Source organism: Macaca nemestrina, chromosome 2, assembly GCF_043159975.1.
Source record: "Macaca nemestrina isolate mMacNem1 chromosome 2, mMacNem.hap1, whole genome shotgun sequence".
NCBI lineage: Eukaryota > Metazoa > Chordata > Mammalia > Primates > Cercopithecidae > Macaca > Macaca nemestrina.
Window position 1 is genome coordinate 83,772,199 of NC_092126.1, and position 19,225 is coordinate 83,791,423.

The following is a 19,225-nucleotide window of genomic DNA, read 5'->3' on the forward strand; positions in this document are numbered from 1 at the left end:
AAGTGCTTTGGCATGATCACATTCTCCACTACTACAAAAGTAATAATAGTGGAATAGTGGTAATAATAACCATCAGTGATGCTCATATTAAACAAAACACCCCAGTAAATACTACCTTTGGTGGAATGTCTTCTTCCTGTCGTAACCAAGAGCTTCGGTCAAACTTTTCAATGCGAGTGGGGAGAGGAGGGTTTTCAGAGGTGGGATCTGAGTTCTGGCGTGGCATCTCCACGCGGTGAGAGGTCACGTTCAGAGCCTCCTGAAACCCAGAGAGGCCCTTTGTGGGCTGCTCGTGCACTGACTGGGAGGCAGTCAAGGCAGGTCCCTGGGATTTTACAGCTACCAGATGTGGGATCTAAGTATCAAAACAACACGAAAACAGCACGATTAGAAGAAAAGGCAGATCAGCCAGTACCTCAGTCAGCTGAAGGAAAAAAAAAAAGTTCAAGGGCACAAAAATTGGACTATAGAGAGTCTATCACAACTATATATAGCGTGTTTTTTTAGCTCTCTTCAAAATTTTCCATTGGAACGATATGTAGGGCTGGCACAAAGTTAAATGATTTACTTGGGAATGCTAAGTCAGTGGAATAAGTGAAGAAATAACAATAACTACTGTATATTTAGTGAATATTTACTGACCAGCAATGCAATATATTTTATAAGCACTTCTCTGCTAATATTATGAACTTCCTCCTTTAAAACCCCTAACTTTTACATTAGAGAGTGTTGCTCTGTAAAACAAAAACTGCTCTAAATATCTTACTTGTTACGAACTCACTGAGTCCATCCTGAGGTGGACACAATCATTTCCCTCATTTTACACCGAGCAATGTAAGGTGTAGAGAGGTTAAGCAATACCCTAGATTGCACAGATAACACCTGCTGGAGCATGGACTGGAACCCAGGCATTCTACACCCATAGCCCATAAACCTAACCTCTATGATATTCTACTTTCTGCTGTGCTGACTCTTACCATCTATGCTGTCATATTATCTCTTGACACCACGATGTAACTTTTTGAGTTAAGTATCTCAACTGGCCCAACTGGGCATGTGGTGATACTGTTCACGCAGGGAAGACAGGCAGTCTTTCAGCGAAACTGTGGCTCTTAAAGACAAATCATTAAGGGGGCGGAGCAAGATGGCCGAATAGGAGCAGCTCCAGTCTCCAACTCCCAGCGCGAGCGACACAGAAGACCGGTGATTTCTGCATTTTCAACTGAGGTACTGGGTTCATCTCACTGGGGAGTGCCGGACGATCGGTGCTGGTCAGCTGCTGCAGCCCGACCAGCGAGAGCTGAAGCAGGGCGAGGCATTGCCTCAACTGGGAAGCGCAAGGGGGAAGGGAGTCCCTTTTCCTAGCCAGGGGAACTGAGACACACAACACCTGGAAAATCGGGTAACTCCCACCCCAATACTGCGCTTTAAGCAAACAGGCACACCAGGAGATCATATCCCACACCTGGCCGGGAGGGTCCCACACCCACGGAGCCTCCCTCATTGCTAGCGCAGCAGTCTGTGATCTACCAGCAAGGCAGCAGCAAGGCTGGGGGAGGGGCGCCCGCCATTGCTGAGGCTTAAGTAGGTAAACAAAGCTGCTGGGAAGCTCGAACTGGGTGGAGCTCACAGCAGCTCAAGGAAACCTGCCTGTCTCTGTAGACTCCACCTCTGGGGACAGGGCACAGTAAACTAAACAAACGCAGCAGACACCTCTGCAGACGCAAACGACTCAGTCTGACAGCTTTGAAGAGAGCAGTGGATCTCCCAACACGGAGGTTGAGATCTGAGAAGGGACAGACTGCCTGCTCAAGTGGGTCCCTGACCCCTGAGTAGCCTAACTGGGAGACATCCCCCACTAGGGGCAGTCTGACACCCCACACCTCACAGGGAGGAGTACACCCCTGAGAGGAAGCTTCCAAAGCAAGAATCAGACAGGTACACTCGCTCTTCAGAAATATTCTATCTTCTGCAGCCTCTGCTGCTGATACCCAGGCAAACAGGGTCTGGAGTGGACCTCAAGCAATCTCCAGCAGACCTACAGCTGAGGGTCCTGACTGTTAGAAGGAAAACTATCAAACAGGAAGGACACCTACACCAAAACCCCATCAGTACATCACCATCATCAAAGACCAGAGGCAGATAAAACCACAAAGATGGGGAAAAAGCAGGGCAGAAAAGCTGGAAATTCAAAAAATAAGAGCGCATCTCCCCCGGCAAAGGAGCGCAGCTCATCGCCAGCAACGGATCAAAGCTGGACGGAGAATGACTTTGACGAGATGAGAGAAGAAGGCTTCAGTCCATCAAATTTCTCAGAGCTAAAGGAGGAATTACGTACCCAGCGCAAAGAAACTAAAAATCTTGAAAAAAAAGTGGAAGAATTGATGGCTAGAGTAATTAATGCAGAGAAGGTCCTAAACGAAATGAAAGAGATGAAAACCATGACACGAGAAATACGTGACAAATGCACAAGCTTCAGTAACCGACTCGATCAACTGGAAGAAAGAGTATCAGCGATTGAGGATCAAATGAATGAAATGAAGCGAGAAGAGAAACCAAAAGAAAAAAGAAGAAAAAGAAATGAACAAAGCCTGCAAGAAGTATGGGATTATGTAAAAAGACCAAATCTACGTCTGATTGGGGTGCCTGAAAGTGAGGGGGAAAATGGAACCAAGTTGGAAAACACTCTTCAGGATATCATCCAGGAGAACTTCCCCAACCTAGTAGGGCAGGCCAACATTCAAATCCAGGAAATACAGAGAACGCCACAAAGATACTCCTCGAGAAGAGCAACTCCAAGACACATAATTGCCAGATTCACCAAAGTTGAAATGAAGGAAAAAATCTTAAGGGCAGCCAGAGAGAAAGGTCGGGTTACCCACAAAGGGAAGCCCATCAGACTAACAGCAGATCTCTCGGCAGAAACTCTCCAAGCCAGAAGAGAGTGGGGGTCAATATTCAACATTCTTAAAGAAAAGAATTTTCAACCCAGAATTTCATATCCAGCCAAACTAAGTTTCATAAGTGAAGGAGAAATAAAATCCTTTACAGATAAGCAAATGCTTAGAGATTTTGTCACCACTAGGCCTGCCTTACAAGAGACCCTGAAGGAAGCACCAAACATGGAAAGGAACAACCGGTACCAGCCATTGCAAAAACATGCCAAAATGTAAAGACCATCGAGGCTAGGAAGAAACTGCATCAACTAACGAGCAAAATAACCAGTTAATATCATAATGGCAGGATCAAGTTCACACATAACAATCTTAACCTTAAATGTAAATGGACTAAATGCTCCAATTAAAAGACACAGACTGGCAAACTGGATAAAGAGTCAAGACCCATCAGTCTGCTGTATTCAGGAGACCCATCTCACACACAGAGACATACATAGGCTCAAAATAAAGGGATGGAGGAAGATTTACCAAGCAAATGGAGAACAAAAAAAAGCAGGGGTTGCAATACTAGTCTCTGATAAAACAGACTTTAAACCATCAAAGATCAAAAGAGACAAAGAAGGCCATTACATAATGGTAAAGGGATCAATTCAACAGGAAGAGCTAACTATCCTAAATATATATGCACCCAATACAGGAGCACCCAGATTCATAAAGCAAGTCCTTAGAGACTTACAAAGAGACTTAGACTCCCATACAATAATAATGGGAGACTTCAACACTCCACTGTCAACATTAGACAGATCAACGAGACAGAAAGTTAACAAGGATATCCAGGAATTGAACTCATCTCTGCAGCAAGCAGACCTAATAGACATCTATAGAACTCTCCACCCCAAATCAACAGAATATACATTCTTCTCAGCACCACATCGTACTTACTCCAAAATCGACCACTTAATTGGAAGTAAAGCACTCCTCAGCAAATGTACAAGAACAGAAATTATAACAAACTGTCTCTCAGACCACAGTGCAATCAAACTAGAACTCAGGACTAAGAAACTCAATCAAAACCGCTCAACTACATGGAAACTGAACAACCTGCTCCTGAATGACTACTGGGTACATAACGAAATGAAGGCAGAAATAAAGATGTTCTTTGAAACCAATGAGAACAAAGATACAACATACCAGAATCTCTGGGACACATTTAAAGCAGTGTGTAGAGGGAAATTTATAGCACTAAATGCCCACAAGAGAAAGCAGGAAAGATCTAAAATTGACACTCTAACATCACAATTAAAAGAACTAGAGAAGCAAGAGCAAACACATTCGAAAGCTAGCAGAAGGCAAGAAATAACTAAGATCAGAGCAGAACTGAAGGAGATAGAGACACAAAAAACCCTCCAAAAAATCAATGAATCCAGGAGTTGGTTTTTTGAAAAGATCAACAAAATTGACAGACCACTAGCCAGACTAATAAAGAAGAAAAGAGAGAAGAATCAAATCAATGCAATTAAAAATGATAAAGGGGATATCACCACCGACCCCACAGAAATACAAACTACCATCAGAGAATACTATAAACACCTCTATGCAAATAAACTAGAAAATCTAGAAGAAATGGATAATTTCCTGGACACTTACACTCTTCCAAGACTAAACCAGGAAGAAGTTGAATCCCTGAATAGACCAATAGCAGGCTCTGAAATTGAGGCAACAATTAATAGCCTACCAACCAAAAAAAGTCCAGGACCAGATGGATTCACAGCTGAATTCTACCAGAGGTACAAGGAGGAGTTGGTACCATTCCTTCTGAAACTATTCCAATCAATAGAAAAAGAGGGAATCCTCCCTAACTCATTTTATGAGGCCAACATCATCCTGATACTAAAGCCTGGCAGAGACACAACAAAAAAAGAGAATTTTAGACCAATATCCCTGATGAACATTGATGCAAAAATCCTCAATAAAATACTGGCAAACCGGATTCAGCAACACATCAAAAAGCTTATCCACCATGATCAAGTGGGCTTCATCCCTGGGATGCAAGGCTGGTTCAACATTTGCAAATCAATAAACATAATCCAGCATATAAACAGAACCAAAGACAAGAACCACATGATTATCTCAATTGATGCAGAAAAGGCTTTTGACAAAATTCAACAGCCCTTCATGCTAAAAACGCCCAATAAATTCGGTATTGATGGAACGTACCTCAAAATAATAAGAGCTATTTATGACAAACCCACAGCCAATATCATACTGAATGGGCAAAAACTGGAAAAATTCCCTTTGAAAACTGGCACAAGACAGGGATGCCCTCTCTCACCACTCCTATTCAACATAGTGTTGGAAGTTCTGGCTAAGGCAATCAGGCAAGAGAAAGAAATCAAGGGTATTCAGTTAGGAAAATAAGAAGTCAAATTGTCCCTGTTTGCAGATGACATGATTGTATATTTAGAAAACCCCACTGTCTCAGCCCAAAATCTCCTTAAGCTGATAAGCAACTTCAGCAAAGTCTCAGGATACAAAATTAATGTGCAAAAATCACAAGCATTCTTATACACCAGTAACAGACAAACAGAGAGCCAAATCAGGAATGAACTTCCATTCACAATTGCTTCAAAGAGAATCAAATACCTAGGAATCCAACTTACAAGGGATGTAAAGGACCTCTTCAAGGAGAACTACAAACCACTGCTCAGTGAAATAAAAGAGGACACAAACAAATGGAAGAACATACCATGCTCATGGATAGGAAGAATCAATATCGTGAAAATGGCCATACTGCCCAAGGTAATTTATAGATTCAATGCCATCCCCATCAAGCTACCAATGAGTTTCTTCACAGAATTGGAAAAAACTGCTTTAAAGTTCATATGGAACCAAAAAAGAGCCCGCATCTCCAAGACAATCCTAAGTCAAAAGAACAAAGCTGGAGGCATCACGCTACCTGACTTCAAACTATACTACAAGGCTACAGTAACCAAAACAGCATGGTACTGGTACCAAAACAGAGATATAGACCAATGGAACAGAACAGAGTCCTCAGAAATAATACCACACATCTATAGCCATCTGATCTTTGACAAACCTGAGAGAAACAAGAAATGGGGAAAGGATTCCCTATTTAATAAACGGTGCTGGGAAAATTGGCTAGCCATAAGTAGAAAGCTGAAACTGGATCCTTTCCTTACTCCTTATACGAAAATTAATTCAAGATGGATTAGAGACTTAAATGTTAGACCTAATACCATAAAAATCCTAGAGGAAAACCTAGGTAGTACCATTCAGGACATAGGCATGGGCAAAGATTTCATGTCTAAAACACCAAAAGCAACGGCAGCAAAAGCCAAAATTGACAAATGGGATCTCATTAAACTAAAGAGCTTCTGCACAGCAAAAGACACTACCATCAGAGTGAACAGGCAACTTACAGAATGGGAGAAAATTTTTGCAATCTAGTCATCTGACAAAGGGCTAATATCCAGAACCTACAAAGAACTCAAACAAATTTACAAGAAAAAAACAAACAACCCCATCAAAAAGTGGGCAAAGGATATGAACAGACATTTCTCAAAAGAAGACATTCATACAGCCAACAGACACATGAAAAAATGCTCATCATCACTGGCCATCAGAGAAATGCAAATCAAAAGCACAATGAGATACCATCTCACACCAGTTAGAATGGCAATCATTAAAAAGTCAGGAAACAACAGGTGCTGGAGAGGATGTGGAGAAATAGGAACACTTTTACACTGTTGGTGGGATTGTAAACTAGTTCAACCATTATGGAAAACAGTATGGCGATTCCTCAAGGATCTAGAACTAAATGTACCATATGACCCAGCCATCCCATTACTGGGTATATACCCAAAGGATTATAAATTATGCTGCTATAAAGACACATGCACACGTATGTTTATTGCAGCACTATTCACAATAGCAAAGACTTGGAATCAACCCAAATGTCCATCAGTGACAGATTGGATTAAGAAAATGTGGCACATATATACCATGGAATACTATGCAGCCATAAAAAAGGATGAGTTTGAGTCCTTTGTAGGGACTTGGATGCAGGTGGAATCCATCATTCTTAGCAAACTATCACAAGAACAGAAAACCAAACACCGCATGTTCTCACTCACTCATAGGTGGGAACTGAACAATGAGATCACTCGAACTCAGGAAGGGGAACATCACACACCGCGGCCTATCATGGGGAGGGGGGAGGGGAGAGGGATTGCATTGGGAGTTATACCTGATGTAAATGACGAGTTGATGGGTGCAGCACAGCAACATGGCACAAGTATACATATGTAACAAACCTGCACGTTATACACATGTACCCTACAACTTAAAGTATAATAAAAAAAAAAAAAAAAAAAAAAGACAAATCATTAAAATCCAGAGTGCAGGGCACCACTTTGCCATAGCACTGCTAACACCTCATAGTTAGTGCTTATCTAAGTGTGTCTCCTATTCATGAAGGTGAGCTCCCTGGAGACAGGAGCTATGTCTGTCATGCTGGGCATCATATCTCCTAGGCTAGCTCTGTGCCTGGCTTTGGGAAGGTGTCCCATAAATCCTGGTTGGGAAAACATCTAGAGTGCCTTCTAAATTGAACTGTTAATTCAACAAACATTAGTGCAATATCTCTTTTGTGCAAGGACCTGTCAACTCCTCTTTGGTTTGAAATTTAAGTGCTGGAATGTTACTAATGACAGCTCAGAGGAAATCCTCAAAGCCCAGTTTAGCTGAACATTAAGCTTCAACCAGAAGAGAATCTACCGGATATATATTAATGTTAAATATCATTAAATATATTAAATAATAATATTAAAACAAAGCCCCTTTAAAAAAGTATCAAGTATAAAACACAAACCCCCTTTAAAAGAGCCAAAAAAAATAAAAAATAAAAAAGACACACCACACAACCCCCGAACTGAAGCGCCTGAAGAATGCGTAAGTGAATCAACTGTCACAAAATAGCTACATGTTCACTCTCTGGTTGTTCTCATAAAGTACATTTTCTCTCTCTTCTCCCCTTTAAAGGCCAAAGTACCTTCCAAGGTCAAAGCTAGGGGGTTTAAAAGAGGATATTTGTACATTAAAATAGAAATTCCTGTTAAAAAAAATGTATCTTTTTGAGGGTGAGGCATGAAGGAATTACATACAAATTAAAAACAGCCAAGAGGAAGATAGGCCAAGCTGGCTGGTGCTGAAAAATCCTGGACTTTACTAAAGGCAAACTTAAAGAACACTTGATTTTATCACGACTCTTTTAAACTCCAGTTCAAACAGCATTACATATTTCAAAGGTGACCTTAAATTTTTTGTGGAAGTCTTAACACAGGTGGATGCCTGGAAGAAATTTAAGACATTTGGCAGAAGAAACTATATTATCTTTATTTTTCATGGAATTCCTTAATCTATTTCACTTCATATTTCATTTTTAGCATATATAAAAGTCCCATAGAACTTCCAGAAACCGGTTGGGCGTGGTGGCTCATGCCTGTAATCCCAGCACTTTTTGAGGCCGAGGCAGGCAGATCACAAGGTCAGGAGTTCAACCCTGTCTCTACTAAAAATACAAAAATTAGCCAGGCGTGGTGGCGGACACCTGTGGTCCCAGCTACTTGGGAGGCTCAGGCAGAAGAATCACTTGAACCTGGGAGGCGGAGGTTGCAGTGAGCTAAGATTGGGCCACTGCACTCCAGCCTGGGAGACAGACCAAGACTCTGTCTCAAAAAAAAAAAAAACAACTTCCAGAAACCACCTCCTTTCCTAAAAGTAGAGTAATCTTTTTTCTTTACCCTATAGTTTTAAATAATTGTTCTCAAACTCTAAAGTACATTAGAATCACTTAGAGAGCTTGTGAAATTACAGACTGCCAGGCCTCCGCCACCCCTAGAGTTGCTGATCAGCTGGTCTGAAGTGGGCCTCATAATCTGCATTTCTATCAAGTTCCTGGGTGATGGCTGATGCTGCAGGTCCAGTGATTACACTTAGAGAACCACTGCCTTAGAAGATATAATTTTACTTAACCAAGTCTATTTAATTTTTTCAGTTTCAGGCTCATGCCAAAGTCCCAAGAAAACAAAAAATATATAATGTATACACATACACACACTTCAAAGGTTTCTATGAATTCTAGTTTTGGTAATTGTAACTAAAAGAATGCTTGTTCTCACCTTGCAGAAACTCCTGTGGGTCTCCAGAGAGGCCAGTTTACACAGAAGTGAGTTTGTGGTTGACTCGAGTTTAAGGGTGACGCTTTTTTCTTTCTCACCTTTTCTTCTACTCTTCAAAATCAGTGGGGCCACCTATATTACTATAAATTCTATATTAAGGATAATAATTTGACGCTATGCCTGAATCCATGTTACAGTTCCCTAGACTTTTAATAGGTTTTCTTGTGCACCTTATAGGAATGCCTGATGGAATGGAGGCAAGACTGTACCTGGGGATCGACTGGTCTGAGCATGGGGGGTGTTCGAGCAGGCTGAACTCCACTAATGCTGAAGGACTCCGACCTTGGGGGCAGGTTGGGGTCAGATATCCTGTTGGCAACCTTGTGAGGCATGGCAGGGGAACTTTGCCGGTTGAGCCTTGACCGTTCTTCTACCTACAAGCCAAAAAAAAAAAAAAAGAAGACAGCCTCAATGTATAGTAGATTCACCTTCTAGTAAGGATTTTCTGTAGTCACCTGCACAGCCATTTGAATCCTCTGATTAAATGATTTTCAGAAGCCAAAACTCTATTTCTGCACTGCATCAAGAATTTGCAAAGAGCAAACACTAACAACAGCAACAACAACATAGAACACCCAAGCCATCACTCTTCCATTACTCATTATCTTGTGTTAGTCAGTTAGCAGGGAATTCGTGACCTGCTAAGAGTTTATCTTGTATTGATTGTGATATTATCTTACTGATAGGTCACAATGCCATGGGGTCAGTGAGGAAGACAGTTTGCACTCTAGACAATCAAAGGGAATGGTGGCATGCATTTAGATGACTTGGGGAACATAGAAAATTGCTTTGGGTTGCTTCATGGAACATGAGGAACAAGAGGATGAAGCTGAGTGCACGCACCCTCCATTTCTTCACTGTTCTACTGATAGGCGAGTGGGTGTTCCAGGCTGCCTGCTTAATGAGCGTAGCCTGTTTCAAACAGACTTCCTGTGTCACTTTCTTTTTCTGTCTTTAGAGGTCTTTCTTTCCAGTTGTCTTTCTTGCTTCCTCAAATACACTGCCCCGTCTCATTCTTTCATGCCCAGCTTGGACTCCACTGTCTTGCTCTCCCCTTTCTTCCTCCCTGTTTCTACACACGTGGTGTTCATTCTTGCTTCTCCTCCTTTTCTCTTCCCCTCTAACCCTGTCTTCTCTCAGACTATTTCATTTCCTTATCATTCCCTTTCTTCCAGAGTCTCTTTCAACCCAAAGCAGATAACAGATCCCAAGTGCTTCATGGGAAATGCTCACAGAGCCAGTGAATGCCCTTTTTAAACAGGTCATCATTACCTGTAGTACATATTTACAGCAGAAAGACTGCCTTGGAGGGCAGTTTTAAAGAGAAACTTAGATAAACAAGGTGCACACTCTAAGATATGGCTTAAGATCTTAGACAACTTCAAGAAGTCTATGACTTTTCTTCCAGATCTACTGTGTCCTGTCCTTTATTTCTTCAGGACCAGTTTGACTGTAGTGCTTCCCAAAGCCATCAGGATAATGCAACCATTCTCCCCACACTGATGGCCTTTACAGTGAGCCCTTAATTCTCTTCTGCTGACTCACTGAGCATTTTAAGAACCCACATGCAGGTGTTCAATATTCATGTCTGTGTGCATATTTTTTATGTAGCAGCTAAAAGTCTTTATTCATTTTACTGCCTGATTTGAAATAAAAACTTGAAAGAGCGATTTTCCCCCATCTTCCCTATCCCATTTTGAATCTTTCTAGAGGCAGACTCAATCAAATATACAAAGTAAGTCTGTTTTTAAACTCATATTAACCTCACATATTTTAACACAATAAGATAAGCTGCAGAATGAAAAACAGCCCTCTTGCCTCTACTGAGGAGGAATGTGAACATCTCTTCCCCCACCATGGCTGTGCAGGGTACATACAATTGGCTTTGGTTTTGAAATCCCGAGTCCCAGAAGCTTACCACACACCAAGTAAAATTTGCTGCAAAAAGCCAGGAATATAAACCAGAACATGTATACTTTTTGTGTGTGCATGTGTGCAAAGTATTACATCAGCAGTAATTATTTGGCTATTACATTGAGCAAAAGAACAAAGCCAGCTTTGAGATAAGACCACAAAGAAGAAAAAGTCCCACAAAGACAGCAATAGATAAACTGAGATCAAGGCATGCAATTTATCACTTTTCCAAATGCCAGACTCTTTGAAAGAAGGTTAGTATTTCTAGACCACTGGAATTGGTCAAATATTATCCATTTTCTTATTTTCAGGGTAGATCATTAATAGGTAAGTCATACATAAGCATCCTTCAGTGTCTGAATTCCCACCGTCCAAACCACTTGTCATCCAAAATTCAGAAACCAAATATATGCAGAGTGAGGAATACTTGTAATTATTATTTTCGCTATAAAATACATTGATAGCTTTAAATATACATTAAGGGACAGAACATTAAAAACAATAGTAGAAAAGTTTGTCCCCAAAGACTCTATCTTGAGCAAAGAAACCACTTTTGAGATAATTCTTTTGGGAAGTGTCAGCAACAAGGCTCCAGTCTAAGCATCCCTGCTGCTAATAGGATCACAGGCCACATGGGGCCCTAAAGCTATCATTAGAAATGAACAGGGTAGAAACTAGGGTACTGGTTTTCATAGGCAATTAATGGATTTGATTAGTCGTGTATAGATGTTGCTAATGTACTTCTAGTAAAAATTTCTTATGCTTTATCAGCTTACATACTAAATTCTATCATTAGTATATTTTAGTCTGTACCATTCTAAAAACATATGGCATAAGTAATTGTTACGCTTTGAAAATTATTTCAGGAAGGCTCCCATGTACTGAAATTTCCTGGGTTGAAGTTTGTCCGAAGAAAATTGAAAATCTAAGAAAAGGGTGTAATCATGAGGCATCTCATTATGTATTTTGTCTCAAGAAAAGCTAGTCCTATAGTCTTTAGGAAGATAATGCTGCCCAAGTGTCTTTACACTGTAGGCTCACCTTAAGAATTGGAGCACAGGATCAAATCAAACATTGGAAGTGGTACTTCTCCTAATAACACCTTCAGACGGACAGAGAGAAAGCTGGATAGGGTATCTAGGCAGGCCCTTTTCATTATTTTCATACTAGACAAAGGCCTGTCCCCTGCTTTATCACAACTTATGTCTACTAATTGAACAGGAAATAAATATGTGAGACAAAAAAAAGAAAGTCTCCCTCCAACCCCTCTCGCATCTAGAAGGATACAAGTGATTAAAAACTGGGAACAACAAGATATATTTCGATGCCTGAGGATGTTCAAAAAAGTCTAGGAGCCAAGTTTCTGCTCCAACTGCCTGCTTCCAAGAAGATATAAGATGCCAGGAGCACCACTAAGAATGTGTTCCAGTACCATCAGGTATAGAGTGTCAAGGTGCTAGACTATAACAGCAAAAGATAGCTGTTATAAATGATTTCATAGTAGAAGGAATTATCAGAAATACAGAGAAGATTAGCAGAGACTGATCAACTTTACTATAAAAGTATTTTTTTCTTATTAAAAAATCATTTCAATATGAAAACTAAAATAACTCTGGAGAAGTTTGGATCACCTCTGCAAAAATGCTATATTATTTACTGTAGCATGATATATAGTGAAAAAAATAACTGTGGTCTCAGAAATAAAATTCTGCTCTAGACAGGTCTGTGTTGTCCACTGCATAGCACAGGAGTAATGTCTATGGCCTCTGGTATATATAAAGGCTATGCAAATATAGACAACTTAAAAATAAATTTGTTAATTACAGGATTTCCAAAACAATTTCAAAACAAATTTTTTAAAACGTTATAAATAAAGAGAAACACTGTATCGATGTCAATTGTCAGATTGTTTTTTATATTTTAAAACAATTTGTAGGTTACAGTGTCTCACTTTACAATAATGAATGACATCTACTGAGAATATCAAAACAAATTTGTAGAAGTAATTTTAAAACTGTTGACAGCAAATATATATTTACTATGTTATATGGGTGCATTCTAATAATATTTCATAATATGTAGAGTCCACAGGGTTTAGGAAGATCTCAGAAGGCTTTACTGAAGAATTAGTACATGGTGAGTCCAACACAGTCATATGGGTATTCTTTTTTCCCCCAACTGGACAAAACACTTTGGTTTTTGTGTTTATTGGCGATGCTGGAGAAAGAGAAAGAAGCCAGTGAGTAACTTTTAAGTGCTCCTTAGATACTTTGACCCTGCACTCACTAGTCACATAAAGAGTTGAGTAATATAGTTGGGCAAAACCACATGGGCAGATGGTTACTGAGCAAGTTTGATGACACCCCTGCTCTGGGTCACCTCTGAGCACAGCAGAGACCCTCATTCATAAGGAATGCTTAAGATGCAATCTTGTCTGACTCTAAGGGCCTGAACTCTTTTCCCAGGTCAACTTCTTACCAATATTCCAGATAAAAGCATAGATCCCATTGTGAATGGAGCACATAACTCAAAAGTAATGAAACAAAGTCTTAGAAAGTTGATACAGGAAATAAAGAAGTGCTTATCTATCACCTGGGAGAGGTGGGTGAAGAGATAAGAGACGCAAGTGAATTGGTCATATGAAATCCAGACCAAAACGAGACAAAGCACTTGTTCCTGGTGAGCTACAACAGTCTTGGAAACAAAATAGGAATACGTTGAATACCGTATTTCATTTGTATTTGTGTAGTATGTAACTTTAAATGGCACGTGCACATTCATTATTGCCCATGAGCTTCCCAATTGTGAGGCAGATGTGCAGATGAGGAAGCTGCATCTCAGGAAAGCAGGAGGCACACCCTAGGTCAGGCAGCCAGGAAGTGGAAGAACTTGAACTCAAACATACTCCATACTATTTCCTTCCAGGTCTCTCCTATATTTAATCATAAGAGAGATACGCAGAAATGGAGGAAAGATATAAACTCTCGAAGTGGTTGTTTGAGAACTTTATATATAAACTAACTCATATAAAAGAAATAACAACAACAAAGAGAAACAACAATAAAGAGAAACACTTTGGTGTAGAGCCGAGAAATCTGGATGGAGGAGGAGTTTTTATATACAGTGATTTCAAAGTCCAGTGAGCTAATGGAAATAAACAGATATTTTGGCTCTTATCAGATCGTTGTTTGCAAACAAACAAACATGCCAGTGACGGGCATATATCACAGAAAGAGAACATGATGGAGTGTTAAAAAAATTAAAATACAATCTCATGCAATACTCATGTAAACAAAGCATTCTTTCACTGCTGAGCTTTGGTACAATTTTTTTTTTTTTTTAAGTATGTGGGATGGAAAGGGAAGGGGAGCCCCCACAGTTACTTGCCAGGCCCAGAAAATCCCATGCCATTTAAGGAGCAGAAATAAGAAAAACGAATCTCTATCATCCAAAAAGTGAGGAAGAAGACCTTCAAATTCTGCTGATGTTCAAGAGAACATCATACTGATATTTTCACAATACATACCTGACTTCCATCCCAACTCAGAAATGGCAGATAATTTGAAAAAAATGAGAATGCCCCCAACCTGTCTATTTATTTTTGTATTTATTTGAAACAGGGTCTCACTCTGTTGCCCAGACGGGAGTGCAGTGGTGCAATCATGACTCACTGCAGTCTCAACCTCCCAGGCTCAAGTCCCACCCTCAGCCTTTGGTGTAGCTGGGACCACAGGCATGCACCCCCATGCCCAGCTAATTTTTATTATTATTTGTAGAGACGAGGTTTCACTGTGTTGTCCAGGCTGGTCTCTAACTACTCCTGGGTTCCAGAGATCCTCCTGCTTTTGCCTCCCAAAGTGCTGGGATTATAGACGTGAGCCACTGTGCCCGGCTCCAAGCTGTCTTTTTAATGCAGAGACATTAATGTTCTTTTCTGGCTAAAATCTGAAAATCAAGGCCAATGTGACATCCAGGACAGAAAGAATACTCAGTAAAAGGAGCGAGGGAAGAGCTCAACAGGATTTGCAAATGATTGAGCATTTTCATTTGCTGTACAATATCCAACATAGTAATCAGAAAGGTACTGAGAAATACAATGATCATTTGTGTTTTACAAAATGAAGCAACAAGAACACGGAGAACAAAGCAGTATAAAAGCATTACATTGCTGATGAAGGACTACTGATTTGGAATGAGGAAGAGGAGAAGCAGATGGTAAAGTAAGCAAAGCAGAAGAAAAAAAAAACCTGATGGGAAGGCATAGAGCTGAGTTAGAAAACAAATGCTGGAACAGATTACAGAAGAGGTTGCAATAGGTGGAAGACAGCTAGGTGATACCTTCAGTGGCACATGGGGCAAAATAGTCCAGACCTTACACAACAGGAGACGGTGGCATGGGCACAGAGGGTGCATTTGAAAAAAAGAAAATGGCATCTTTTTATTTTACCTCCAGAGGGTTTAACCCAGGTTTTCTTATAACTTGATAGTTAAGATACTAATAAGCTATGTTCATGTCTAAAGGTTTGCAACGTATATTACTACTTGGTCACTTTGAGCCCCTGCCTCCCTAATATGAAAAAAGACATCCATAAATAATGCTTTACATAAAAAGTTCATATATTGCTGATGAGAAGCATTAAAAGATCAAGAATATAAAGATCCTCACACTCATTTTTATTCCTATTTTAAGAAGTGGGTGTTAAAAATGATGACTCAAACCAAGGCAGACAATTATTTGTTCTTATTTGTACATTGATTGCTCCAGTCCTAAATTTAGCACTGTCACTCTCCTTCTATCAACTAAATGTTTCATCTTTCTTCTAAAATATGATCACCCACTCTAAGACTTGGGAACTGTTTCATGAACAGACAATGGTTAGCTGGACGCTGGATTAAGTTAACCACACCCAGGAGTAGAGGACTAAATATGAAATCCCCAAAGAATGTTCCCATATATCTCTGGAAATGCATGAAGCCCAAAGGAAGCACACCACATGCCAGGAAGCCAGGGACCTTGGAAGATGTCACCCACCGGAGATGGCCCAGACTTACGGTGACTGGGAAACCTCATATCAGGAGTGCTTGATGACTCAGGCATGTTGTTTGCATGCTCAAATGCTGTGTTTCTTTTACTGCTAGGAGCCTGACCAGGAAGCATGAGGGAATTAAGAGGTCTAGAAAAGTGCCTTGATGACATCTGCAAAGATCTGCCCCCAGGAATCCCATGTCTCCTGAAAGCTTGGGAGCTATGAACTAGTTCTGAATAGAGAGGACAGGCCAGTAAATTTAGTGATGAGGACAAATAGCAACTGGAAAACAATGAAGTCAAGGTAGACAAGTTCAAATCATAAGGTGCTGGGTAGAGGCTGAATGAAGGAAGTGAAAACTGCTCCATGCTTTTCCCTGTCTTCTGGTACATTTGTGCATGAGGGAGCTGTCTAGGGGAAAGAAGAAATTCTGGAATGTGTTGCACAAAATCATGATCATTTCCAATGGAATCTGTAGGTGTCCCTCTCCTAAACTCATGCTTGGGGCTGGGAACACTGAAAGCCAAGTGGTCATGCATCAAGGAGAGGTCGCTTAGTGATGCAGCATTTCTTACAAGAGTAGAAGCACTTGTAAAGATGCATGAGTTCATGCTCTTCCTGCCGCAAGCTCTACATTAATCTCTAAGGCCCTCCTGAATTGCAGTAATGGACAACTCAGGGCTTATCACTTTGGAGATGTTGAGAGAAGACATACAAATGACCTTAGATCCTATCTCTTGAGTTGGGCTACATCCCTGGGAGTGAGATTGCCCTGGAGATCTCACTATGGTCCTCAAGGCTTCCTGAGGCTTCAGTTGGTCTTCTAAACCAAGTCTAATAGGGCAAGCTGGTCCATCTTTCTTCCATGGGTGATGCTCAAACAGGAGTCTTGATCTGGAATCATTAATTCCTGCAGGTGCTACTGACATTAGCTTTGTAGAGGCTAGTTTTTCAGTTGTCTGAACACTTGCCATGGTCAGGAGCTGTGGGTCTGGCTTAGCTGAGGATTTCAACTTGGCATGGCTAGAAAACGGTTTAGCAGTAGAGGAAGGTGGTGCATCTCTGCCAGCCAAGAAGCATTTCAGCTGCTGCTTAGCAGCATACTGATTTTGCTTAGCTGGAAGAATAGGTGGATTATTAAGGGGTTGATGCTGTACCTGGGAGTAGGATCACAAAATTGAATTACTGATCTAAGAGAAAGAGGCAGATGTTAGAGACATAGCTATGTAAATATGGATCATGTTTACAGATATAAGGGAATGTGATAAAAAATTCTTCATCACAAATCAAAACAATTTTTTCCACACACTAAGTTTTAAAAGAAAAAAGTTTTTTTCACAAAAAAATACATGATCACTATAAAGGATTTAAACAATATGTAAAAGTACAAAAAAGTTTTTAAAAATCCATTTTTTTTTACTTTCTCCTCCCATAAACCACTATCATTAACATTAGGACAACATTCTATCAAACGTTTTCTGTACATATGTCAGATAGGTTAGACAAATACAAAGAATTATTTTCAGAAAAACAGGATCTCATGTAAGAAATCTGGTTCTAGTAATATTGTATTCTAGATAACTTGAAAAAAGTGTGAGCTATCAATATATAAAAATTCTGGGTAAAAATACAAAATAACCCCAAAACATCCTTTTAAATGACTAGCTACAATCACCATAAAATAAAGGAAATCACTAGATGCCAGAAATAATGATTGAACTGAAAACCAGCATGTTACGCACATGACCTCACACAGTGACTCCCAGGAAAGGTTGCTGATTTGGTTGGAGTTATTTTGTTTGCTTTACCTGTCTGGCTATCACCCTTTTTTTCCCTCCCATCCAAGCAGTTTTTATTAAAATAGCTCAACATAGCGCTAAGTTCCTGAAAATCCTTTCTTAGTCTAGTAGTTAAGCAAATGAAGGAAGTATGGGTAGAAGAAACACTAATGACCTCTGATCCTAAAAGTGAATACCACCACCACAAGTCTGAGGTTAACTGTGCATCTGCTGGTAGTATCATGGGGAACAAAGTTATGTTAGTGACAATGTTAATGATCAGTAACAGGGTCCAGGCATGGACAGGAACTGATTCTTCCTAGAATTCTATAAATCCTTAATCACATTATTCAACAAAAAGGTCACTAAAAATCCTCATGCCACAAATTCAATTGGATGAGTATCAGAAAAAAGGTTTTTTCTATCTTCTGTTATTTCCTATAAAAGTCCATTGCAACCACAAAGATATACCAAAAAACAAAACAAAACCCCACAAATGGAGGAAGGTATTTTGCCATTTCTCTACAGAAATAATGTTATGGTTCTTCCAAAAGCAAAACATGTATCTTATGATGAATTGTTTTCCAACTTTGCAGCACTGGGTTAACTCTCCACTTCTATCAGACAAACTCATTAGAGTCAAAAGCCTGGCCAACAGGGTGAGGCTACACTTGCTTACTTACCTCCTTGGCCCATGCTGGCTTCTCACTAGGACTCATTCCTTCTTTGTAATGGTACAGTGGCTTCTTCTCCACAGGCCTCTGCTCCTGCCGCTGATGCTGAAGGGAAACTAAGTAGTCTCTTTCTTGCTTTAGCTGCCTCTGCAGTCTTTCTGCTTGTCTCTGTTCTTCCAGTTGTTTGCGCTTATATTCCTGTCCAGATCAGGAAAGAGGAGCAAAGAAAAGGCCAAATCATCACATAGAAATCATCGGCCAGTACCAGTTAAGTATGCAATGGAGGCAAAATAATGCTAAATAATGAAGGATCTTAATACTAACAGAATGACAGGAGGATGTCAGGATGTACCACAGAAATAAGCTACTGCCTTGTGTTAGTATCTACACAAGAATGTGTCATTTAATGAAAACGCTATTGCTTTAAAATGGCAATCCCTACCGAACCCCATCAATTACAAAATGACTTGTCCCTGATGAATTAAGTACACGTGATGAAATGGCAATAATGAGGACATTTAAATGGTCAGCATACAACCCCTAGAAAAAGTCACCCACTTCCTGATCTAGTAATTAAACCACTCACACATGTACAATTAAGTACAAAACTAAATAAGCAGCCAAAAGATACTGCCTAAATCATCTTTCATTTAATAAAACTTGGACCTACAAAGG

The 19,225-nt window shown here is 40.1% G+C and overlaps 1 protein-coding gene and 1 long non-coding RNA gene across 10 annotated transcripts in view; one reads left to right on the forward strand and one right to left on the reverse strand.

Moving 5' to 3' along the window:
- LOC105465723 (uncharacterized) overlaps positions 1-9,481 on the forward strand; it is a 124,494-nt gene extending 115,013 nt beyond the window's left edge. Inside the window, exon 9 of one of the 2 annotated variants that reach the window (XR_011619890.1) lies at positions 9,335-9,481. This is a non-coding gene — a long non-coding RNA (uncharacterized lncRNA). The remainder of the gene's footprint in view (positions 1-9,334) is intronic. The other variant, XR_011619891.1, reaches the window with a different exon arrangement.
- The window catches only part of LOC105465735 (TRAF2 and NCK interacting kinase), a 410,880-nt gene that overhangs the window by 66,041 nt on the left and 325,614 nt on the right, over positions 1-19,225 (reverse strand). For all 8 annotated transcript variants that reach the window (XM_071091238.1, XM_011714344.3, XM_011714334.3 and 5 more), the window contains 3 exons: positions 18,560-18,748; positions 9,367-9,531; positions 116-355 (listed from right to left, as the gene is read on the reverse strand). In XM_071091238.1, coding sequence (XP_070947339.1) covers positions 116-355; positions 9,367-9,531; positions 18,560-18,748 — 594 coding nt within the window. The remainder of the gene's footprint in view (positions 1-115; positions 356-9,366; positions 9,532-18,559; positions 18,749-19,225) is intronic.